Raw genomic sequence first — 25,936 nt, 5'->3', positions numbered from 1 at the left:
GCCCTCTGTGACATGGAAGAGATGGGTTTGGGGTGTGGGGCTCAGGAGAAGAGAAGCGATAAACACAGTCTCAGGCTACGGCTGAGCTATCACAGCGTGGCCCCCAGGGCCTCCCTCTGTGTGTGGTGGGATGGTGACCCGAGTGCAGCCATGAGGATCATTTCTACGTGACACCCCCCCCCCCCCAATCGGAGAACCTCGGCAGATTCCTTGATGCCCTGCGCCTTGGTTCCTTCTGTGAAATGGGAGTGTCCGTGCTTCCTCCTAGGTCTGTGAGGCCTCAGTGAAATAAGGACACAGGGGTACCTGTGAGGGGAAGGGGCTTGCCTAAGAGACGCTAGATCTTTCTTCAGCTTTCCGTTAATTTAAGGTAGTATTTTGGTTACACCGCATCATACCATCGTGGTAAGTTAGCACAAGAATATTGGAGAAACAGAGTCAACTTGTAACTGGTGACTAGTGGAGAAGAGTAGAGTTACTGGTTTGTAGGGTGCACATCTGTGCCTCCCCCGCTTTAACCTTCCTGAAATCAGGAAGAGTCTTGCATTTGGGGACATACTGGACTTCATCCCCGGAGGTGCTTAGAGATGGATCTAACACGGGAGTGCTAGCCTGGCTGGCTGCTCATCAGTAGCCATACTCTGCGGGCATGACTCATGCCAGAAAGAGGCAGTGTAGATAGATCTCGAATTATATTTTGGGAAGATGGGGAAAGATAACTGTATAGATGGAAGCTTTTGATGAACTGAAAATGCTAATCACATTTTTTCCCCTTTCCTCCCTTTGTCTCTTTGTTCCTGTCATGTGTTTGTTGAACCTCCTGTTGTGTTTCCTCCATTGTGGGTACTTCTCCCCCTGGATGTTGTTGCTACCTCCACCCTCATCCTCTGCTCCTTCCACTCTCACCTCCTCCCCTTTCTCTCATCGCTTCCTCCTCCCCTTCCTCTCTCATCTCCTCCCCTTCTTCCTCTCTTTCCACTCTCACCTCTTTCTCTCCCTCTTCCCCATCCTCTCATCTCTTCCTCCTCCCCACCCCACCTCCTCTTCCCCATCCTCTCATCTCCTCCTCCTCTCCCCACCCCCACTTCCTCTTCCCCTTCCTCTCATCTCTTCCTTCACTTCCCACCCCCACCTCCTCTTCCCCTTCCTCTCATCTCTTCCTCCTCTCCCCACCCCCACTTCCTCTTCCCCTTCCTCTCATCTCTTCCTTCACTTCCCACCCCCACCTCCTCTTCCCCTTCCTCTCATCTCTTCCTCCTCTCCCCACCCCCACTTCCTCTTCCCCTTCCTCTCATCTCTTCCTTCACTTCCCACCCCCACCTCCTCTTCCCCTTCCTCTCATCTCTTCCTCCTCTCCCCACCCCCACCTCCTCTTCCCCATCCTCTCATCTCTTCCTCCTCTCCCCATCCCCACCTCCTCTTCCCCATCCTCTCATCTCCTCCTCCTCTCCCCACCCCCACCTCCTCTTCCCCTTCCTCTCATCTCTTCCTCCTCTCCCCATCCCCACCTCCTCTTCCCCATCCTCTCATCTCCTCCTCCTCTCCCCATCCCCACCTCCTCTTCCCCATCCTCTCATCTCCTCCTCCTCTCCCCACCCCCACCTCCTCTTCCCCTTCCTCTCATCTCTTCCTCCTCTCCCCACCCCCACCTCCTCTTCCCCTTCCTCTCATCTCTTCCTTCACTTCCCACCCCCACCTCCTCTTCCCCTTCCTCTCATCTCTTCCTCCTCTCCCCACCCCCACTTCCTCTTCCCCTTCCTCTCATCTCTTCCTTCACTTCCCACCCCCACCTCCTCTTCCCCATCCTCTCATCTCTTCCTCCTCTCCCCACCCCCACCTCCTCTTCCCCATCCTCTCATCTCTTCCTCCTCTCCCCATCCCCACCTCCTCTTCCCCATCCTCTCATCTCCTCCTCCTCCCCACCCCCACCTCCTCTTCCCCATCCTCTCATCTCCTCCTCCTCTCCCCACCCCCACCTCCTCTTCCCCTTCCTCTCATCTCTTCCTCCTCTCCCCACCCCCACCTCCTCTTCCCCATCCTCTCATCTCCTCCTCCTCTCCCCACCCCCACCTCCTCTTCCCCTTCCTCTCATCTCCTCCTCCTCTCCCCACCCCCACCTCCTCTTCCCCTTCCTCTCATCTCTTCCTCCTCTCCCCACCCCTACCCCCTCTTCCCCATTCTCATCTCTTCTTCCTCCCCCCACCCCCACCTCCTCTTCCCCATCCTCTTGTCTCCTCCTCCTCTCCCCACCCCCACCTCCTCTTCCCCTTCCTCTCTCACCACCACCAACAGCAGCAGCAGTTGCAAGCTCAGCATCTTTCTCATGGCCACGGACCCCCAGTGCCCCTAACGCCTCACCCTTCGGGCCTTCAGCCTCCTGGAATCCCGCCCCTCGGGGGCAGTGCTGGCCTCCTGGCGCTGTCTAGTGCTCTGAGTGGGCAGTCTCACTTGGCAATAAAAGATGACAAGAAGCACCACGATGCAGAGCACCACAGAGGTGAGAGGCCTGGCAAGCCAGATTAGGACTTGGTCCTAATACTCATACAGTGCTGCAAAGTTGTGTGCACCGCTAAAGAAAGCCCCACCCCATACAGAGAGCAAACAATGAGCTAAGAGGAACTGTCGCAAAGCTTGGCCACTGAAACCCAGTTCTCCCTGGAAGTTTTCAGGGTTTAACGTGGGCATCTGTAGATTTCTCGATCTCTTTAGGTTGCAGGCATCTTGACATCTTGGCAACTGCCTAGTTAATGCCAGCGGCCTGTACCATATTATGGAAAACTGTTAACTGCTTAATTGGGTAATTTTCAAAGAAAGTAATGTTGTTAAATGGGGCGCAATAAGAAGTTAAATTTGAAAGTGAATGTGTTCAAATGAAAGGTTTGATAATTGCATCTGTTACTACTTAGTTTCATAGGCTTTAATTCTAGTATGCATTAAATATTGGGCAAAATTGCACTTGACTAATTTTTTGAAGAAAAGTAATTTATTCTGTCAAGAAATAAAAAAAATAGGCTTTGTGTATGGTTAAACTGTAAATCTTATGTTTACAAAATACTGTAATTTTCAGGAAATCACTGTATTAGGAATGTGCAATGACTTATATAAATAAAAGCCATTTTTAAAACTGTTTGGGGCTTGTGTTCTAATTATTCCCCCCTTTTTTTTATTTCTGTTCTTGCCTCTGTGTCTGAACGGGCATGTCTGTGCGTTTCTTGGTAACCTCGGGAGCAGACAGAGAACCGGGCACAGTAAGTACTCAAACGCCTGCTGTACATAAACACATTGCCCTTCCAGCAATGCACCCCAAGCTGCCTTTCTTTAAACACGGCCGCAGACACGCATATGCTCCCTGTCTCTCTCAGTGACCTGGTTTTTTTCTTTTCTTTTTTTATATTATGATGGTCTACCCTCCCTCCCCCCGACCTTTGTGTTTTTTTTTAATAAAACTTTTGTGAGATGAGAGGGACATGATTTGGAGGCAAAGCTGTCTGCTGTGATTACTCACTTGGAAATACACTTTGATCTGTATGTGCCCCAGACTCACTTTAAAAATATGTTTATCATTGCATTCCGACTCCAGGTTGCCTGGAGTTTTAAAAGAGTATTCGTTTTTGTCTTAAATCAGTTTTACAGGCAAGAGGTCACAATCCATATGTGAAATTGGTTAGTAATGTCTTATTTCTACCTACACCATTCATTATCCTCCTCAAATGCATCTTAGTTGCTAGGTTTCCATATCTAGTTTTCTTTTCGTAATTGTCCTTGGAGGGTGAACTTGAACTTAAATTTATTTTTGACCAAAGAACTGAGCGTCTAAGTAAGCTCTGAAGAACAAGGAAACTCCGTGGACGGAGGCTCTAGGCTTTATAGGGTTCATTTTTTCATCGGCCTAAATCTTACCCATTTTACATACTGCACGTTCAGTCTGTACGTGTATCTGCCAGTAAGCTATGGGGAGATCGAATCTAAAATGGAGTGAGAAATTGGCCCCTTTTCAGCGAGGATAACCTATAATTTGTGCCTCCTTTCCTCCTCCTTTCCTTTCCTTTTGAACATGGCGGTATTTTGGCCAGGTCGAATCTAAATATGGTAGCAGAATTGGGATACTGAACTTTTAAATCATTCTGATCCTTTTTTTTTTTAGGAGTTTGGGGGAGGGGGAAGATAGGTGAATCACTTGTGTGCAGAAAGTTCTTTTTCCCTCTTCTGTGTAGAATAGTGGCTACTTTTAAAATTCTCTTTGAGACTGATCTTGGTGTTACTTTTTTTGTTTTGTGGTTTTTTTGTTTTGTTTTGTTTTTTGTTTTTGAGAGGGAGAGAGATGGGGGATGGGGCCGGAGGGGCAGAGGGAGAGAGAGAATCTCAAGCGGGCTCCATTTCCAGTGCAGAGCCCGACATGGGGCTCGATCTCATGACGTGAGCTGAAATCAAGAGTTGGTTGTGTACTTTATGTAGCAGGATTCTTTGGGGGCAATGGATAAGGGTGAAAAGATGGGGTGGCTAGTTTTAAAATTCTCATAAGTTTTCTCTGGAAAATGTTGGGAGGGAAAGAGGGGAGAAAAAAACCCCAGCTAGGGAATAAAATACCCTACTCCTAAAGTACAAACCTACGTGAACTGACTTTAATCGTGGTGACTTTTATGTTTGTTGCCGTCTCCGTGTCACTGTAGATTGTCCTCTTTCGAGCCATGTTCACTCAATAGAATGTCAAGTTAAAAACCCTAATCCTGGACCGAAGAACAGAGATGGCAGGAGATGTTGAGAAAGCTCCTGTCCCGTAGTCTGCTGCAGGTTTTAATTTATTGAACTGATTATAGGTTTGGAACTGTATTTCTAAATTAGCTTTCTGTTCTCGGTACTGTTTCATCTTAAATCACTGTATATTTGTCGAGTGCTTGTGAGATGTAAGACAACACAGGAAATGTAGCTGTAGTTAGGGATATGTAGGCACACATATTACAAGCCCTTTCTCAAAGCGTTGAGGAAAGGTGACAAAAGTATGAGAAGATCTCGGGTTGTAGAAAGTTTCAGCGAGAGTTCTAGATAGTTGTGGAAGGGGTACCATAGTATGTATTTCTCTGAGATGCCATGGCACGAGTGATGAGCTGAGGTGTGCATGCTGAACCCAGTAGAACTGCTTTCCATAGCTCTGCTTGTGTGTCTCCGTGTATCAAATAACCTGTTTGTATTTTTGGCTGACAAATGTAAGCAAGAACTTAATTCACTTGCGGAAGTGAGGGTGGGGTGGAGGAAGGGTGAGGAGTTGTACCCTCCAAATGCAAAACAGTCCTTACATTTCGATCCGTTTTTAGGTCCTCAAGTTGAGTTCACCGCCAGTGAACTTTCAAGTCAAAATATGGTGGATACATGGCATAAACCAATCTGTACAATACCATAAAATGAATGGTTATTTAATGTGCTCTTTGCCTGTCTCTTTCACATCAAATTTTTCACAAGTCTGAATGATAATTTTTTCAGAATAAGTATACATACTGTGTTTTCCGCCTAATTATTATAGACCTCTCTTGGTGATGATGATATAAAATGGGAAAACTGCACTAATTTGTAACCTAAACATTTAACTCGGTCTGTAGAGGAATGAAACTGTTCACTGTCCACTTATGTAAGTGGGGTTTCGCTGCAGTTATATAAAATGAAGTAGCTCTTTAAACTTGTGTAAAATTGAATATGAGAAGCAGTGGGTAATGAGAGGATGTGTACTGCTAGTGACTAAAATATTGTAGTACTTCTCTATTTAATAAAGTGGTTTGAATTATGAAGTCAAATTTTACTAGGTGAAAAAGTCAGTTGATTACCCTATATTGCTGCTGTTTTTTTTGTTTTGTTTTGTTTTCAAACCAACAGAGTAGTGGTTTTCAAACTTTACGGTCTCAGGATCTTTACATCTTAAATTAAAATTATTGATGACCCCAGGGAATTTTTCTCTGTGTGGATTACAGATTTTGAAATTTTTCTGGATTAAGAAATTAAAAAACAAAAACAAAAACAAAATCACTTTAACTGGTAAAGAGCTACTTAATTTGTGTTAGCATAAATAACTTTATTAATGAAAATTAACTACTTTCCCAAACAAAAAATTGTAGTGGGAAGAGTGGCTTTGTTCTACTTGTTTGCAGGTATCTTCAGTGCCTTCAGTTTGCAGAGAGGATAGATGTAGTCTCATCAGCTTCCGTGTCCTCTCTGTGGCAATACATTGTTTTGGTTGAGGTATAGGAAGAAGATCTGCCTCCGTAGAGATTGTAACAGTCTCTGGGAACCTCAGGGTCCTTGGACCAAACGGGGAACCTCTGTCATAAATAAGACTGAGGAGTTCTGAGACATTCCACGCTAGTATCTGGTCCTTATTTTTTTTTTTTTCCTGCTGTTCTCTCTGTATTGAACAAACATGATAATTATCTGTATCAAGTGCAGCAATCAGGGACTTTTGTAGACCCAGAGGGAATGTGAGTGTGTATGGATTTTCATCTGTGCATCTAAACCTGGTTTGTAGATAGTTTGTATTTGTTTATTTCTAGTGACAAAATTATTACATTTGCTAGCTTAAGGTTATTTGGTAGGAAAACAAACGAGCCTTACTGTAGCCTGTTTTAATGTAAAGCCCAAGAAAAAAATGAAGGTAAGGACAGTGAAAATATGGACACTGTTTTTTAATTTTCTTCTTTTTGAAAGAGATGAATGATGAAGGGAAGAGCTTTTAAGAGGTTTATTTTGCTATTTGGCTGTTGATTTTAAATTAAGATCTGACTACTGTTTTTACTAATTTGCAAAACTTGTTTGCAAGTTGTTTTTTTTTTTTTTTTTAACATAAGGCTACTTGTCAGAGTGCTACAGTTGAGCAAAGACATGACATGACCTAACAAAAAGGACTTTATTTCTTACGTGGTAATAAAAACTTTGGGTATTTCAATTAATGTAAAGATGAATTGTGTTCAGTTTTGGCTGAAGGCAATCTTCCAGTAAGTCTGCTTGAAAGACCTGGAATCAGAGTTGACAGAGCATTTGTATGGGTCTTGAAAAAACATGACAGAACGTGTGCTTTGATACTCATTCGTTTAACAAATATTTAGCGAGCACGTACTACGTGTCAGATACTGTGTGAGGCACTGCGTGTGGAATTGACCCTTGAACCACACGGGTTTGAACTTTGCGGGTCCACTTATGTGTGGATTTTTGTTGATAAACACAGGACGGCACCGTATGTGTGTTTTCTCTTCTTTACGATCTTCTTAACATTCTCTGGCTTACCTTTAAGAATATAGTATATAGTACATGTACAAAATACGTGTTAATCAACTGTGTCATAGGTAAGGCTTCCTGGTCAACAGTAGGCTATTAGTACTTAAGTTTTGGGGGAATCAAAAGCTAGGTGTGGATTTTTGACTGAGATGGGAGGCACACCCCTAATCCCCACGTTGTTCAAAGGTTAGTTGTACTTGCTGCCATTTTGCAGTGATATCTTTTAATGTCACAGGCACATATTTGTTAAATCAAAAACACTGGAATGCCTAACACGTGTGATCACTATTTGGAATGTTTGGAAGAGGGAGGAGATGATGGGGATAGGTGTCTGGGAGAGACTCCAGAGCACAGGGTCTGTGGACTTAGGCGGGGTACACATGTGGGCTTCAGGAGGTACTTGAACCCCTCTAAAACTGTGTGCATCATGTTCTGGGTTGGTGCTGCTTTCTGTTAATTGTGGAGAGAAATGATAACTTTCATCAAATTCTCAAAAGGGGTCCCTGGCCCCGAAAAGTGTTACACTGTTAATGTATTTAGAGGTCATAATGGTGCAACACCATCATCTTACCAATAAGACACCAAGCTCAGGGAGGCTAGGTGCTTCTAATTATACAGTTAATCAATGGAGGTAGAGATTTAGATTATGTCTTTCTGAGGAACTGGGTTGTCACTCCTATAACTGACTTTGTAGAATTATCGAGTTCATCTTTAGAACTTAAAAATAGTGATGACAGTCATCACTTGATTTAATATGAGGTGGTGTCTTTATTTTGTGTTTCTTCTGGAGCTGTTCTGCTTAACTAGTTAATTGGTAAGACCAGATCCTACTAGATCCTACTAAGGATCACCCATGATTTTTTTCTCAAATCACACTGAACACTACAGAGTGCAAGGAGAACCTAAGACATGAGTCTCTTTGTAGAATACTTCACTGTTGGCTTTTTTCTGAAATTTTGCTTTTTTGACTATCACATTAGCTCCCAGTAGCCCTTCGAGCATGGGGTGATAAAAAGAACACCGGTTTTGGACAGAGGCAGACCACAGTGGTGTTCTGTCACGGACCAGGTGTTTCATCCTTTGGAACTTTCCCCTAGCCTCATCTATAAATTGGTGATGGAAGCTGCCTCATGGGGTGAGGGGTTTTAGGGACCACAAACAGGAAGTCATCAGACAGAGCATAGCAAGCCTTTTGGAATGTCCTCCCTATCCTCTCTACCTGCAGAGTAACAAGACAGCCATAAATGCATCATTAGTCATGCTCCATGTAGTTACTGGTGGTTTCTTTTCCTGTTTTCAAATGTGTGAGGCAGTTGTGGAGATGTGGGCCGTGACTGATGTTTCTCAGTGCGGAGAGCAGGAGACAGACCCCAGCCCGTCTTGAACTTGGTTGGGCTCATGATGCTCAAGTTCATCAAAGGAGGAAGTATTTCTGCCTAACTGTTTGTTTATCCCCTGACTTATTTCAAGGAATCGCCTAGAAGTGAAGGATAAAACTGAGATGAGTCACCTAAAATGTCAATATTTAGGCACAGTGGAAAACACTAAGTTTTCTTCAGTTGTCTCAGCAGATTTCCTTTTTGGCAAAATTTAAAACTATGTGCTTAAAAAATAGCTCCCTGCATCACTGCCGTGAGAAGGGTGAAGCCCGGAAGAAAGGAAAGCGACAGCAGTTTCTAGATGGTTGGGAGTGGTCTGTCCTGTACTAGGTGGAGGTGTGTCTTTACTGTGGACACCGTAACTCACCGGGGAGGGTATCGGGGCCCATATGTAACTGGAGAAATGTTCAGGTTTTATCTCACTGTGCTCATGGTAAAGATGGGCATCAGGCATCTTGACTCTAAGAAACCAGAAAGCGGGTAGAAAACATTACCTTCCTCCGAAACTCTCTTCAGATTTCAGTTTGTTCTCTGTAATTAGAAAACGTAACTTAAGCCCACCATTGAGAGCAGGTTTTTAAAAATTTTATTTTCCTTTTGGCCCCATGATCATTTTTATCATTACTTCTGAAACGTAGTAAGCAGGAAACTCTGGGTCTCCCGTCTTTCAGATGAGGAGAGGTGGAGGTGAGTGCCGTCAGATACCCAAGTTAACTCACCGGCAAGTCCTGACCCAGTGCTTTCTGGTTTCTTTGTACTAGAAAGTGTGTCCTCAGGGACTAGAGAACAAAGAGCGACAGTGACAGCTAAATAGTAGCTCTACGAAAACTGCTTTTAAAAACAGTTTGAAATACAGATTTGATTTTTTGCTGTCACCAAGGTCCTGATGAGGGGAATGAAGTTGTCATGAGGGCATTTAAAAATTATTTTGAAATAACTATATTTATTGTCAGCTCTAAAGTGTGTGTGTGTGTGTGCGTGCACGCACGTGTGTGTGTGTGGTGTGTTTTATTTTTCTTTACCTGAAGCGGTGGAAGGGCAAACTGGGGACGTTGCGAGTGATGCCAGGGTATCTGTCTCCTGCACTAGTACAGCTTCCAGCTCACCTCTTTACTGGGTCTGTATGCCTGCTACATGGCTAGCTTCCCTTCTGGGAGTTCTGACTGAACCACTCATCTGCGTCTGACAGTTGCAGAGTTCCCAGATCGAGGTGCGAGAACACGCGGGGTCCTTTCCATATTTTGCATTCAAACTATAGGAAAAATCGATGTGTACCCTTCAGATCTGCCTCACAGGCAGGGCTCCTGAGATGTGATGCGGTTGCCAAATGGACACATTTCCACACATCTTCACTTTCTTACCCTCCTCCCCGTTGACAGGTGGGGATCCTGTTAGTTTTAGGGGTTAAAAACGCATTTGTTGAAATGTCAGGCAGAATCTGTGAATGACCCGTTGGACTGAAGCGAAAAGTACAGCGCAGGGGTGACGGCTTAATTGGTACCAGGTGTAGATGGAGAAGGCACACAGATGTGATGGGGGTGCGTCACTGCCTAATTGTTTTAATGTTCACCGAGAAGTTAATTGTCAGTGTGGAGTGTGCGAGCAAATTAGGTTCCCACTGCCTTAGTGTAACGGAGGATAAATGAGGTGTCATGAGTTTCCAGTCTGTACCTCTGACACAAATGCTTTTCCTGCGGGGAGGAGAAAGATCCCAAGGGGAATCGGCAAGGCAGCTAAAAGAAATCCATTTGAATAATGTGCATTATTTTCACATTAGGGAAACCTGTCTAGCTTTTGCTGTCTCCATGAGCGGGTTTTCCTTGCACAGTTGCTGCTGGTGCCTTCAAGGTTTAGACATGGTTGGCAGAAGACTTGCTTTGAGGTCTCAGAATCGATGAAGGAAACATGAAGGCTCTGTAACAAGTATTCTGGTAACACTGACAGGGTAACACTCCCTTAAACCTGCTTTCTTTCATTTTTTCTGGAGTTTACCTTCCAGAGTATCTCCGTTTACGTGAACAGCCATTACTGTTAAATTGCTAAAGAAAAGCAAAAGTATTGGAACCAGCATATACGGACGGGTTTTTATCCATATTGAAGCATCTGGGTCTCTCTGCCTCGATCTTGAGTAGTGGGTATTCAGAGCATGAAATAGAAACAGCATTGTCCAGAACCATGAGAATAAAGGTGACACAGATCCAAATCGTGATGTTTTCTTTTGATTCAACTGAATCCCAAGTGCAGCAGGCTCTGATGCTTTACCATTGGAAGTTCTTCTATGAAGGTATGGTGTAATGATTGCATTTGGATGTTTATTTTTGCTTTGGGAGAATAATCGTGCACTTCTACCTACTAGGTTCAAACACTCTGCCAACTCTCTAGTTAACTTGCACCCAGAGAACTATAGCAGAGGCTAGTCCTGGTATGTGTGTTTATGAAACATGGTTCACCCAGTTAGATGTGATCTGGATTTGGCGACTGGAGCTGGTGTACCCCAGTTGTAACAGGAGAAGTTCTGTTACTTTTCCTTTTCTTCTCTGAGTAGCTCTTGTAGTCTTGTCACTGTTCTTAAGCATCACGTCACTGCAAGTGGGAGAAATGACCCTCAGGAAGCATATAGTAATGGTAGCCAACAGTTGGCCTGGTCAGTGAAGGTGCACACTGAGATTTTAAGTTCTCCAGTTTTTTAAGAGGGAGAGTTCCCTTGGGCTGCATGTTTTCTCGGTCCTTGCCCCTCATCTCTTCATTTCATGTGTAGTTTCCACCTACAAATAGAGAGAAAGGCACACCAGTGGGGCTAACAGGTCTTGTGGACCCTCTTTCTGACTCTGGTACTCAATGCTCCGGGGGGGATCTTTTTTTCTCCAGAGACCTGTCAGATATACCTCTACTTTTATTGTTTGACTTGGCTGCATTCCCATCAGTGTGTGCAACGTGTAAGATACAGAAACTCATCATGGTTTTAGACTTTTAGTTTGTTTTGAAGTCATAGTGTGTTTTCCGACCTTGATTTGCTCAGATTCGTAATCTCCCCTGTGGGCTGTATAAATGTCCAGTTTTGAGCTCTGGTGGAAGACACAAAGTAAATAAGATGATTTTGTTTAGTTAAAAAATTTTAATACAAAGGGAAACTATATATACAGTCTCAAAAATCCCAGACCTTGGGACATTTGTAATAGAAATCTGCCCAGTAATTACTGTTTCTGAAAAATTCTGGCAGACACTTAAATTTTACCAGCTGCAAGGTGAATAAAACATTGAGTTTCTTGGCTAGCATTAGAGTGTATCAGTCAGCGTGGTAACTCTAGTTCTCATGCTGATAAAAAAAAACCCAAAAAACCTCTGATTCACAATTAAATATTTATTTCGCAGATTAAATGTTTGAAATTGAACTTTCCTTGATGAATGCTGTTTGGTAGATTAAAGCCTTTGAAAATATGGACCCTGGGAGGAGAAGTCTGGTGGCAGCTAAGTCTGCAGAGGTCCTAGCGGCCATGAGTGACATCGTGTGAAGAGGTGCTGTGGGTCTCTGGACCGCTTTGTTGCTCTCTGCTGAGGCCTGTTGTTGTACGCATCTTGGGTTATAAATGGCAGGATTCATGAGTGGAAAGGCAGGAATTTGGGACTGTTTTCAGGTCATTTTAATGTCGAGTGTAATTTTTTTAAGATGTTGACGGTTTTCCTAAAGTGGCATAAAACCAAGTGTGTTTGTGTGTGTGAGAGAGAGATAGAGACTGTGGTTTGCGGGGGGCGGTCAGAGAAAGCATGCAGCATGCACTAGGCATTATTATGTCACATTAGAATGTTAAATGGTTAAATGTTAATGGTTAAAGAGCCAGCGTGACTCTTAAGTGATAAGTAGGTGGGGGCAAGTATTTTATGTACATAAATTGAGTATAAGAATCACTCCTCTGGGAGTGGAGATGCCTTGACTTTAGGTAAATCGCCTCCCCTCACTGGTCAGCCCCCAGATAAAGGGGTGGGGGGATGAAGAAGATGAACAATAAATCTTTTAAGGTTGCTTTGGCCTCTTCAGAGGTGTGATTCTAATTAACCTTCTGTGTTTCCAGTGCACAAGTTTTGAAAAAAAAAACTTAAAGTCAAGTAACCTGAGTTTCATTGTTTTGCAAATGGCTTCTTCTTAAATGTTGATTAAATGTTAAATGTGATACTATCTTATTCTAGTCCAGATCGAACAAATCAAGAAAGAATCAAGATAAATTTTGAAAGATCCAAATGATATTCATTCAATACCCAGGTAGAATCTTTTTATACTTAAAATGTGTACAAAATGGCTCACAATGACCATCAGTATGACTGTTACTCCACCCCTGGGTCATGAGGAACATAAGCTGGTATGTGAGGAAAACACAGAGCATGGGGAGGGGGGCGGGGCGGGGAAATAAAACTTCTGGTATCATGAGACATCCAGTAATACCTGTGAAGTCACTTTTGGGTTTCTAGGGAGCACACGAGGGAACCATGAGGATTAGGGTCACCTAGGCAGTCGTTAACCAAAATAGCTGTTGTTGCTGACAGTGAAGTTCGTTAGGCTGGAGCCATTTGCTTAAATCAGGAACGACAGGGGCGCCTGGGTGGCTCAGATGGTTAAGCGTCTGCCTTCGGCTCAGGTCACGATCCCAGGGTCCTGGGATCGAGTCCCACATCGGGCTCCTTGCTAAGCAAGGAGCCTGCTTCTCCCTCTGCCTGCCTCTGTCTCTCTCTCTCTGATAAATAAATAAAATCTTAAATTAAAAAAAAAGTTAATCTTGGGGCGCCTGCGTTACTCAGTCGTTAAGCGTCTGCCTTCGGCTCAGGTCATGATCTCAGGGTCCTGGGATCGAGCCCCGCATCGGGCTTCCTGCTCCTTGGGAGCCTGCTTCTCTCTCTGCCTCCCTCTCTCTCTCTCTGTCTCTCATGAATAAACAAATAAAATCTTAAAAAAAAAAAAAAATCAGGAACGACAACGAAAGCAGTGTCAGGGCTGGCAGATGTTGGGGACAATTACACAAAGAACAGGTTCGTGGGAACAGGGGTGAAAGGAAGTGGCCTGTTTTGGGCGGGGCTGCCACGTGAACCAGCTCCCCACTTGCTCCGGACTGTGGTTCCCCCAGGCCTTCCCAGCCCACCATCTTTGCTGCCTTGTTTTGAATGCATTTTACAGCATCAAAGTTACGATGAGACACTGTGTTTTGCAACTTGTCTTGAGTCTGCCATTTTGAATGGAGCCAATTTTCACATGAGTAGCGGTGCTAATTACCAGCCCTGTCCAAATTTAGAGGAACTTCCAGAGCTTTTCAAAACCTATTCAGATTCTGGCCTCATTTAAGCCGTTCAAGCAGGAATTACAGTAGTAACTTCTAACATGTAGAAGCAGAGGCCTCAAAGCTTGACAGGCTCCAGGGTCCAACTCTAGGACTGTTACTGTTTCTAACAGAAATTGCATTGTTGCTAACAGAAGCAAAGTTTACTTTTATGTTTACAATACCACTTGACTATATTAAAAAAAAAAAGAAGATCGTTAAAAAGCTATCTTTGAATGGCTGAGCAGTTTGGATGCCCAGCGCTGGTTACAGCAGGAAGGCTTCGAAGGTGACCCTGTGGAGAGAGACTTCACTTTAAAGTTGCCAGTGGATGGGGCGCCTGGGTGGCTCAGTCGGTTAAGCGTCTGCCTTCGGCTCAGGTCATGATCCCAGGGTCCTGGGATCGAGCCCTGCATTGGGCTCCCTGCTCAGTGGGAAGCCTGCTTCTCTCTCCCCCACTCCCCCTGCTTGTGTTCCCTCTCTCACTGTGTCTCTCTCTGTCAAAAAAATAAATAAAAATCTTAAAAATAAATAAATAAATAAAGTTGCCAGTGGACACAAAGTCTGTGCCACATTCTTCTGGGCCCTGGGGCAGATGTAAAGTGGAATGCTCTATGGTGCTGCCCTCAGTGCATCAGGTCAGAGTCTGGACGAGGAGACTTTGGAGAGCTGATAAGATCTAGAACACGGGCAGGTGCACTGGAACACTGTTTACACCTGCGTGCACGCTGCTGTTCTCCTCCCGTGGCTCTGCTTTTTGGAGTGCACGTTAGCACTTTCAGGAGTTTGGTTAAGTCTCCTGTGTCCTATCAGCCAGGGGGTCTGGGTCGGAGGGGTTAGTTTTTAGCAGACACTTACCACGGTCTTCAGTGGAGGGATCTGGCCAGGTCACCTTTCAGCCCCACACACTGTGCTAAAGACATTACTCTGAGCTACTCTGTATTGAATCACACGAGTCCCTCCCTCTGCTTTTATGTAAGCCTCCTGCATTTGTGTAGCTTGACCGGTCATGAATCAAAGCTCAGCTCGCCTCACTGTCAGCCCCTGCAGTAGGCAAAGAGGCCTCAGATGGCTCCCTGCTCCCCAGTTTGATTTCCTCCTGTGTGTAGTTGAGCTGGGAATGTTCCCATGGTGGGGTCCACAGTTTTCATGAGGGAACTTAGAGACCCAGCCACCTGGCTGACTACCTTGGTATGGTTAGGAGCGAAGTCACCCCTTCTCTCCCCTCCCAACCCCGCTTTTAAAAATTTGCTTCTGGTACATGCCATTGCTTTAGAGGTGGTCTGACTTAAAGGTTTCCCCCAGCCCCTTCTTTTTTAAATTGTGGCAGAGAAAGGTAACATAATTGTCTCTTGGCCCTGGACACCCCCCGGGTAGTTCTCCAGCCTCTTTCAGAAATTGGGGTTATCTGGGCTTTGTGCAGGAGATTTTTGCACAGCTCCTTCAGTATTGTTCAAGGCAGTAACACATCACTGAACAAATTGCCCCCTTGCGCATGCTAATCATGTACTTAAAAGGACTCATTGTAACATGTTCTGATGCTTTAGCCTGAGGGGAGATGGGAATTGAAGGGATGTCAGATCATGTCATGTGACCCCCCAAATATCGAAAATGCCTGTTTTCTTTGGGTCAACAGTTCGTACTCAGCACATGGGAAGGAAAGTATCCTGTGTGGTTGGTAGAAAAGATTAGTCCTTGTTCCTGCTTTTGTGTGGGGGGAGCTGGCCTCGCTGTTGAAGATTCCCTGGCTGAAATACTTGCTTCAGGTCTTGAATTTCAGTGCTATTGGCGAGGAACACCAAATCTTATTTCCAAACAGCAAATTGAAAGAATTCAAAAGAGTTCCTTCATTGTTGCTGTGGAAAATGTTATTTGCCTTTTAGGAAGCCATGCTGTTAATCCCACCTACTCTCTGTGTGTCTTTTTCGGGGGCACACACTGTCACAGTCACAGAATACGCCTGATAGAAAAATCTCAGGGTTCCGCTCCTAGGCCGTTTACATTCCTGGCCAGGAAATCGCAGTGGGAAAGAGTAAAAACACATCCCCCTGTAAACAGCAAGCTCCCATCTCTCTAACAGTAAAAAGAGAATGGAAGAGCATTTTGAGTGAGTAGGGCCTGAAGGATCCACCAGGCTCTGGATGGCTTCATTGCATAGTCAGGGTCTCCCTTTTAAGCGCTTACACCTCTCTAAATGTTTGCCGTCAAAGTCTTCAGATGAGATGAATTACATGGAGTCAAAGTTGGTGTAGGTATCACCTTTCTTAAAATAGCTATCACTTCCAGGTTGGGTTTTCATGTGTACAAAGAGACCTGGGAAGGAATCTTTGATTAATTTTTTTTCTTTTTTTGTGTGTGTGTCTTACAGAGTAATTCCCTCTTGGTCCCAGACAGTCTAAGGGGCACAGATAAACGCAGAAATGGACCTGAATTTTCCAATGACATCAAAAAAAGAAAGGTGGATGATAAGGACTCCAGCCACTATGTAAGTAAATAAAGGACTTGAAACAGTATTTGTTTGCTTACTTGTTCACCTTCTAAGTGAGCATACAAGCATACTCGAAGATCATAGTGATAATTCCACATCCTTTAAAATAATACTATCAAGAGGATAGGTTCTTAGAAGGGTACTATTTCCCTCTAGAGCTGTGAACTCTGCTCGGTCAGGCTCATGATTACCTTTTAGGCCTCCTGCCTAAGTTCCTCATAAGAGGGGATAGCAGCGTGCAGGGGCCAGACCTCCAGCCTGTGCATTTGCATGGGGCCCTGCTCTTAAAGGGACTTTTGCCCGTGGTTTGACGCTCTGTCCTCACCATCTTCAAATTCTCAGTTTTTGAACCAGGACCTGCATTGTCATCTGTCCTGGGTCCTGCAAATTTGGTAGCCCATCCTGCTAAAATAACCAGGCTAAAAACATGGCTGTCACAGAGCACCTTTTTGGATGCTATTCTGTTGACTTATTCAGGCTCATGTTCGGTCTTGAGGCAGAGTTCATCCTCTTGAACAGCGAGCAGTTTGGCTAGGTAAGTCCATGGTAAAAACGGAAAAAACCTCGGAAGCATCTAGATCAGACCCCGCAGATTGAGAATGCATGACTGTGAAGGGAGGGCTCTTGACTCACACCTAGCTGGAACCACATTTCATGAGGAGAGCAAAACCAAGCCAAATGGCAATTGGCTCGAGTCTGAGGGTCATCAGCATTGCAGCTGATAAATGACTTGGAGTTTTCTTGTGTATCCCCAAGTGTGTCTATTTCAAGACGGACACATTCTCAGGAACAGGATGAGAGTAGAACCTGGGATTAGCCCACTTCCCGTTGCTTATGGAAAAAGCGGCTGGCGGGTCGGCAAGATGGGGGTTACACACGAGGCCCCTCTGCCTCCTGCTGGCTGGTTCAAGCCAATAGCTAACAGTCTCTAGTATTTCCTGAGCGACAGCTTGTTTGTGCCACATACCATGTGCTTTTACATGGATTTTTTCATTTGACTCTTCAAACAGCTCTGTGAATTCAGTACCGTCGCCTCCATTGTAGATAAAGAAACTGAAGCACAGAACTTGTAAGTGATTTGTACCAAGTTCAGAGTTAGTGGTGGAACCTGGAGGCAGTCTAACTCCAGAATCCATGCTCTTGATCACTATGCCAGGATCCCCAAGCTGAGGGCCTCAGAGAGGGTATTTTTTTTTTTAAGATTTTATTTATTTATTTATTTGAGAGAGAGAGAGTTAGTTAGCCAGAGAGAGCACAAGCAGGGAGGAGAGGGAGCGAGTGGGCAGCCTGATGTGGGGCTCGATCCCACAACCCCGGGATCATGACCTGAGCTGAAGGCAGACTCCTTACCGACTAAGCCACCCAGGCGCCCCTTGGAGAGGGTATTTTGCCAGAGGTCCTTGTAATGGTCCACACTCTGCACTGTGATAACATTCTGAGAACTTGGAGTTGTAGGTTCTCCCCATTCCAGTCCAGGGCTTTGTAGCACATAATGTTTGCCCCTCACCTTTGCCCACAGCCGGTTTCCCCTGCAGGTACTTTTATATATGGCATCAACTGTTAATAAGCTATTCAAAATGTCCATGATGTGCAGAAATTCGGAAGTTGCCGGTAATACAATTTTGAGTTGTGCATGAGGCTCTTGTAGATATTTAGTGGTGAGTGATCTAGAATCCATAGCTCTGCATTACTGTTTTATAACCTGCTCATATTAAGTATGTCCAGATGTATAGGTAGTTTGAGGGTGATGTATTGAGTTGATGTTGGAGAATCTGGGGCAAAATCCTCAGACCTTAGCTCTCTAGTGACCAGCCTACACTGTAGTGTGAAGGTTCACATTTGCAGAAGGGTCCAAAACAAACCTAAGATTGAAATTACAGACTACTCAAAAACTCACTTCATAGTCCCATCATAATAAGTGAGCTGTTTGCTTCTTCTTGCTAGTTTGTATACTATGTGAACCTTTTTAATAAATTTTTTTGTAAGAAAACCTTTTGGATTATATTTTTTTTCACCACCACCATATTTGGGTTCTTTTTTTTAAGATTTTATTTATTTATTTGTCAGAGAGAGCACAAGCAGGGGGAATGGCAGAGGGAAAAGCAGGCTTCCCTGCTAAGCAAGGAGCCCGATGCAGGACTGGATCCCCGGACCCTGGGATCTTGACCTTAGCCGAAAGCAGACACTTAACCAACTGAGCCACCCAGGCATCCCATTTTTTTTAATATTTATTTTATTTAATCTCTACCTGCAATGTGGGATTCGAATTCACAACCCCAAGTTCAAGAGTTGCATGCTCTTTCAACTGAGCCAGCCAGGCAACCCCCGTCTTTGTGTTCTTTTTTTTTTTCTTTTTAAAGATTTTATTTATTTGAGAGAAAGAGAGATTGGAGAGAGTACAAGCAGGGGGAACAGCAGAGGGAGAGGAAGAAGCAGGCTCCCCACTGAGCAGGGAGCCCAATGCAGGACTCAGTCCCAGGACCCTGAGATCATGACCTGAGCTGAAAACGGACGGTTAACTGACTGAGCCACCCAGGCGCCTCTGTCTTTGTGTTCTTAACACCTGAAAACGTTTGTGCTTTTCTGTGGTCTTTACTAACAGAAAAAGCAAATCTTCTTTAGTTTTATTTTTTTCTTTTATTACATGAAAATATTTCTTTCAGTAGGCTGTTATTTTGAGTTACCCAGGCTTCCTCGTTGGTTATAATTTTATGTTGTTGTAGTGAATTGCATGGTGCCTTAACAACAGTGATTAAATTAAATCTAGTAACATCCTATTGAAGAAAGTAAATTGGGTCTTCCACATGTAAAACTCTAGGTATAGTTAGAAAAAAACATGTAAAAGATACGAATTTAAAGTTGAGGGTAACTTTCTAGCTGGACTTGGAGGCCCCACAGAAAGCCAACATGGCTCATATTTGCACTTGTACTTATTAGTACAAATTGTCAGACCTTCATGTATTTGTAATTGATAGTGATTCAGTAAAAGGATTGTGTAGATCATAAATTAGTGACCTACTCCTTTTTGAGAATTAGGTGAGATCTTACTTCTTTCATAGGCTCATTGTATCACTCTGTACTAAAGGACAGGAGGCCTTTTGGCTAAGAAAGTAGACTTTTTCAGTCTGCCCTAAACTCGATGTAGGAGTGAGCACATAGTTGAATAGCTTTTCTAAAGCTTTTTCAAACTTAGGACAACCTTGCAGTTTCCTGGGTTAGCAAATTTTACAGCTTTATGAAGAGGGAATACGAGCCCTCCTGCAGGATGCGAGTGCCTTCCAGATTTTGCCATCCCGTGTTCTTCCATCTCTCCTAAAATATTTCATGCTGATTGCAAAAGATTTTTATTCTTAACATAAGGTTAGATCTTGGTACGTTATCCCAATCAAGTTGATAGCTTTGTTGTTTTTGGTTTTTAGTGTTCCTTTTTTTTCTTTCAGTAATGAGTAACCCCATGGGAACATGGTTGAAGTTTCTCTTTATAATTATAAATTGTGAACACTAGATTTGTTGGCTATCTTCAAGATGATACACACAAAGCAATGACACGAAGTCATGTTCTTAATTTGAAATCATGTTCTTAATTTGACATCCAGTGGGAAAAGAGCCCTGATAGAAGGCCATGGGCAGATTTCAGATTATAAGAGATGCACCTGTTGCAAACATTCATTGAGCTCTTACTGTGCACCCAGTGTTTGCAACTTGCTCTCACCTGAATGATCTATAGCAGGTATTCTATTGCAACAGTTCCTGCCTGTGGCTTTGGGTAGCCCCATGTCAGGTAAGGGGGGGGGAAGGCAATCTGGCAATCTGGAAGGGGACCTGTAGGCATGTCCTGGGCCATTTTTTCAGTGTGTCTGCTACCAAGAACTATAGGAATTGAACTGGGCCTCCAACCCTTTAATAAACGGCATGAACATCTTTTTTTCCAGGACAGCGATGGTGACAAAAGCGATGACAACTTAGTTGTGGATGTGTCTAATGAGGTAACCACACATTTTCTCAAACTTTATTTTCAGGGTGACTTATGAGAAACAGAAAGTAGAGCCATGGTATTTTGGTTTCTCACAACTTTGCACATTAAAAACTTAGTGGTTGTTCATAGATGGAGCAATAGTGGTCTGACAAGAACTTTGGTTTCCTTTAAAAAATATATATATATATTTTCCCAGTCATTTCGGATTCCTAAGTTGGGTGCCTGGTGCTCCTTTCCTTCCTGTGCCCTCTGGGCAAAGTATTTGAGCATGAGGACGCTTAGGATTGTTCCTGGATGTGCTTTCCTCTGTGCTGTCTTCACGGTGTGTTTGCAAACACCATCCTGTTAATTATAACAACATTGCTAGTCAGGGGGCACACTCCCAAGTCCCCCAGATCTGAAGGACTTAGAGTGGCCTCCTTTAATTTAGAGAATTAGTGTGGAAATAGAGTCCGTAAAGGGCAAGGTCCGTCCGTTATGAGTGAAATCACACAAGCTTTGCTTATACTTGTCGAGGACCCTTCTTCTCCGCGAGCAAGCCCTGCCCATTCACCCAGGGAAAATGGGATCGACAAAAACCGCCTGCTGAAGAAAGATGCCTCCAGCAGCCCAGCGTCCACGGCCTCTTCGGGAAGCTCCACTTCTTTGAAATCCAAAGAAATGAGCTTGGTAGGTCTCCTGAGCCGTCACTTTGCCCATTCAGCAGTGTATTTTTCTTTGCGGTTCAGAGGACCCGAAAGTATTTGAAATGTGGGCTTTTACGGAGTGAGAGGTATATTTTTAAGTTTAAAAGTGAGACAACTCCTCCTGCTCTTTGTCCCACATGGTGTTTCCTTTCTCCCTCTCGGTAGTGTGTCTTGGGCCGTGATTCGAGAGAGACAGCAAGCTTCCATGTCCAGTGCTTTCTTATTTGGGGGATGTGCAACCTCATAGGAAATTGAAGTCCTGAGTTTACCTTATTTTAGACTGACCCACTGTGTCGGGGCATGTTGGGATTGGGTTTGGAGTCAGAATGGGGATGTACTCACGCAGCCTCCAGAGAAGCCTGGAGCAGGTGCAGGGAGGGTGGAGCCTCCGAGCCTGCTTTCAGCCATTCAGCAAATAGTGTGGAGCGTGTCCTCTCTTAACTCACAAAAACCGAGCCATAACGGTCCTGCATTTGATTCGTATACAGCCTTCCTAGGCATTATCCCATTTCACCGAAGGGGAGGAAAGCCTGAGGAGCTTGCCAAGTTTACACTGCCCATCAGATCCAAGGCCACAGGGAGCTGCGGTCTCTCCCTAGCCCCATGCATGCTGTTTGCTGCTCCATGGCGCTCCTCAGACTGGGATTTAAAGGAATGAAAGGTTGAGATGCAGAGGATGATGCCCCGGGACCCTGTTACTGTCACACTCCTGAAGGCCTCTGTGCTAATGGGTCCGCACCCATTATGTAGGCAAGTGGTGGCAGTGCTTACCTCCACACACATCTCTCAGACGGATAGAATCCTTCTAGGGCTTTTGCCTTTGAGATGCCGGTTTGTTTCTCAACAAATCCACGGCCCTGCTGCCTCTCACCATTAGTCTCAATCCCATTGCCACTAAAAGGCAAGATTAGAAAAGGGATCCTCCCTCTGACATTCTTGGTGACCCAGCCATTTGTTTCTGAGTGACTGGGAATTTTTCGCTGGGTGGTCATCGTTCTGACTTGGCCTGGATCCAAAGTCCACACGCCTGATGGAAAAATACTTTTTAAAATAAAATCTGTGGAGGAAGAAGTGTGATCATGTTCTGTGTCTCTAGCTAGAGTTTTAATTCTGGCAGGAAGAGGAAAGGTCAACATTTCTCGCTCACAAGTTAATGCTGTCAACATTGTGTGGATTTATGAAAATTGGCTGAGGGAGTAGCTAGAAGGTGCCCAGTGTCCCAGCTGCTGTTGTGATAAATTGTGTAATATGGCTTGGATTAAAAATAATACTCATTTAATTTGTTTAATGATACCAGCATGAAAAAGCCAGCACGCCTGTTCTGAAATCCAGCACACCGACGCCTCGGAGTGACATGCCAACGCCGGGCACCAGTGCCGCTCCAGGACTCCGTCCAGGCCTCGGCAAGCCTCCAGCCATGGACCCCCTCGTTAACCAAGCGGGTAGAGCCTTGCCTCTTGTTGTGCTTTGTTTTGTTTTTCCCTTTCTGGGCTTGACTCGTTGTCTGTGCCCTCCTGACGCCATTTCCCCGTGAATATGAGACGCACTCAACTGCCTGCCTCCTTCCTATCCCTGAAAAGCCATGATAAGAAACAGATGTTTGTCCTTAGGTTCAGCAGCTGCACCCTGTTCAGTCTCCGACTGTTTACATTTGGCTCTCTTTCTCCCCCGCCCCCCATAATCCAAATCCTAGGGACTTCAATAAAGTTTCCGATAATTACTCCGCCCGTAAGCTCCTTACAAAACTGTCACTGCATGTCTGAGTTCCCTAATACTGACCGGAACGGCCAGCCCACGTGTGCTTCTTGCTTACTTGAGTTGGCCGGGTTTCTCCCGGTCCATCCCTCAAGAATCTGTGGTCTCTCTGTCAGTAGAACCTGGGAGGGTTTCACTGAGACTCTATCTAGCCTGTGAATCAACTGGTAACTTCTAACTTTCTCTTCCTTAACACCTTGGGCCCAGAGGAAAATAAGCCCCAGAATATTCCTCCTAAACCCAGGCTTTGGTTTAGGTAATAAATCCAGGGTCAGGTTTTCATCTGGAATTGGTAGCAGGGAATGGAAAGGAGAAATCCTGGATTTTATCAAAACCTTCTTTTGAGATTAAGTCAGGTAAACAGGTAGTGAGTGCCCTGTGCCTTGGTTTGCCTTCTGTGAATTGGGTACAGTACTGCTGTTTAATTTTAATTGCCCGGTTTCCCAGTGCTGCCAAGCCAAGGATGAAGTGCGTGGGCAGTGCTTCTCCTGGGGTCCGTTCTCCCCTGGAGATGAATTCGGCTGAGTTGGTGGTGATGAAACCCCCCCCCACACACACACACCTCACCCAAGCCTTCCTCCTTGTCCTCGCCCCTCATGAATGGCACTAGAAGTGACTCTGGAACTGACGTTCAGGCTGAGTCACATCACACGGCTTGTGCTTCCTTTCAGCCGCCGGCCTGAGGACGCCGCTGGCAGTGCCCGGCCCGTACCCCGCCCCGTTCGGGATGGTGCCCCACGCCGGCATGAATGGCGAGCTGACCAGCCCCGGCGCCGCCTACGCCAGCCTGCACAACATGTCCCCGCAGATGAGTGCAGCCGCTGCCGCCGCCGCCGTGGTGGCCTACGGGCGCTCCCCGATGGTAGGTGCTGCGGGCAGGCCAGGGCCGGGACCCCCGCCCACGCCTGCGAACAGAGCCCCAGTGTCCCTGAGCCTGCCCGCTGCCATCAGCATGCCGCTGCATTAAGTTAGGGCGCAGCGCTTCTGGGTTTGCTGTTTTTGTGGATGAAACAAGGCAGTGTTTAGGAGCTACTTTGGCGGTTCAGGGGACATCTGGTTTTCTCCCCCCAAGTAGATTTTTTTTTTGGAAGGCAGTGGAATGACTCAAGTAGCTCACAGAAGCCTTTTCATTCATTTCTTGAGGGTTTTTATTTTCCCCTCTTTAATTCTTAGGAAAAACTATTTGAGAAGCTGTAATGTTTTCTTTCCGTGTCTATATTATCCTTTAAACCCAACAGTGTGACTCAGGTGTAAGCAGTGATCTGAAGGCAACGAGAAAACAGAGGTGACTGAACCCTGGGGCAGCTTGCCCATCTTCTTGCCCAGCCTTTTATGACTATGTAAATAGCCTCATTTTTGACCAGAAAGATACAAAACTATGCAAAGGGCAAAATCGACTGTAATCCTCAGTTGCATCCGGGAAAGGAAACAGATGATAACCTGTATCAAATAGAAGTCCCTATATATTTCTCTTGGCTATTTAGAATATGTCATGTTCAGTTTTCTCGTCTCCCCTCTTCAGATGGCATGATCTCCAGTAGTTTGGGCTGATAGTGAAGTTTGTGGGTTTTTTCCCCTCATGTCGCACTAGTAAGAAAGGCTGTGCACTGGGGACAAGATAGTTTAAAGCAAAGTGGGCAGCTAACGGACTAGATAACCTTCATTAGGGCATGAGTGTTTAAGCAGTAACTTAGGCCAGTGGTATGAAACTGGGGGCAATTTTGTCCCCCTAGGGACATCTGGTAATATGTGGAGACACTTTTTTTTTTTTTTAAAGATTTTATTTATTTGACAGAGAGAGAGAGACAGTGAGAGAGGGAACACAAGCAGGGGGAGTGGGAGAGGGAGAAGCAGGCTTCCCGCTGAGCAGGGAGCCCGATGTGGGACTCGATCCCAGGACCCTGGGATCATGACCTGAGCCAAAGGCAGACGCTTAACGACTGAGCCGCCAAGGCGCCCCGACACTTTTGATTATCAGAAGTGGAGAATGCTATTGGTACGTAGAGTGTAGAAGCCAGGGATGGTGCTAAATATCCCAAGACAGCCCCAAACAACTGTCTGGCTCAAAACATTGATAGTGCCAATGTCGAGAAATCCTGACTCAGACAACATACTGCTCTCTGTACTTGCTTGGCCAAGGCAGGACATCCTAAGTCCACAGAAAGTATTTACTGTGGGAAGCTGGTTCTCGATGTACAAATAGACCACACTCCAGCCAACCTCCCCAGAAAGAAGCATGGCTTGTCATATTTACAGGTGGTTATATTACTTCTTGCATTGTAATTTTTTTTTTTTTTGAAAAATGTTAGCACATGTTACTGTTCCTGTTTATGTTTCGTTGGAGATGTAGGAATTTCTAGTGAAAAGTCTTTATAGATGTTCACAAAGTGCCTACTCTGCATAAACTGAGTCTTCAATGTCTTATTTTTGTTTCCAGGTTGGGTTTGATCCTCCCCCTCACATGCGAGTACCTACCATCCCTCCAAACCTGGCAGGAATCCCTGGGGGGAAACCGTAAGTACCTCTGACTCTTCAGTTTTGTTTTAAAGGCAGTTACTTAGTCATGGCTATTAGCAGACTAGAATTCCAAAGGGAACACAGGCTTGGACGTTTCCAAGGAGATTTCTAGTGTCTTTTCCTGAGGAGCGTTAGCACTTTCTATAAATAGGCACCTTGTAGGTGTCATGCCTCTGTCTTCTCACTATGGGTGATCTCATGCATTTAGTTATTTCTGGAGAGAAGCTGTTGTAGACGGGGGCCAGGAGGGAGGCAAGAACCGGGGGTGGTTGGCCCTCCTTGCTTGACGCCTCTTCAGAAAGCTACTCTGCTCTGCCTTTGGTCAGAGCGTAGCTGCTGGAGGTTTTCAACAGGACTGTGCTGTGGGCAGTAGTAAGCTGTCACCAACTGTTGAGATCTCTGAAATTGGAAACATGTCATCTTTCTACCTGACTCAGTGCTACCTTTTCCTTATTTTGGTGGAAACTGGAGTTATATGAAGGGTAGTTGTGGCGTCTTTTGGATCCCAGCGTTGGAGGTTGGAACCTCCCTGCCCACCCCTCCCCAAGCCCCAATAAAGTTTGGTGCGTGCTTGA

At 45.1% G+C, this 25,936-nt stretch overlaps 1 protein-coding gene across 11 annotated transcripts in view; it reads left to right on the top strand.

Annotated features, from left to right (window-relative positions):
- TLE1 (TLE family member 1, transcriptional corepressor) overlaps positions 1-25,936 on the top strand; it is a 90,668-nt gene that overhangs the window by 43,198 nt on the left and 21,534 nt on the right. For 7 of the 11 annotated variants that reach the window (XM_064579443.1, XM_064579442.1, XM_064579438.1 and 4 more), the window contains 8 exons: positions 2,293-2,497; positions 3,232-3,248; positions 16,308-16,424; positions 20,360-20,413; positions 20,920-21,072; positions 22,387-22,531; positions 23,516-23,706; positions 25,282-25,358. In XM_064579443.1, coding sequence (XP_064435513.1) covers positions 2,293-2,497; positions 3,232-3,248; positions 16,308-16,424; positions 20,360-20,413; positions 20,920-21,072; positions 22,387-22,531; positions 23,516-23,706; positions 25,282-25,358 — 959 coding nt within the window. Of the gene's footprint in view, positions 1-2,292; positions 2,498-3,231; positions 3,249-10,899; positions 10,921-16,307; positions 16,425-20,359; positions 20,414-20,919; positions 21,073-22,386; positions 22,532-23,515; positions 23,707-25,281; positions 25,359-25,936 lie in introns of those variants that run through there. The other 4 variants (XM_064579441.1, XM_064579439.1, XM_064579448.1 and 1 more) reach the window with 3 other exon arrangements.

Source organism: Mirounga angustirostris, unplaced genomic scaffold (assembly GCF_029215605.1).
Source record: "Mirounga angustirostris isolate CCGP_5_RB_7025 unplaced genomic scaffold, mMirAng1.0.hap1 SCAF_15, whole genome shotgun sequence".
Classification (NCBI taxonomy): domain Eukaryota; kingdom Metazoa; phylum Chordata; class Mammalia; order Carnivora; family Phocidae; genus Mirounga; species Mirounga angustirostris.
This window is presented reverse-complemented; position numbering and strand designations above follow the sequence as displayed.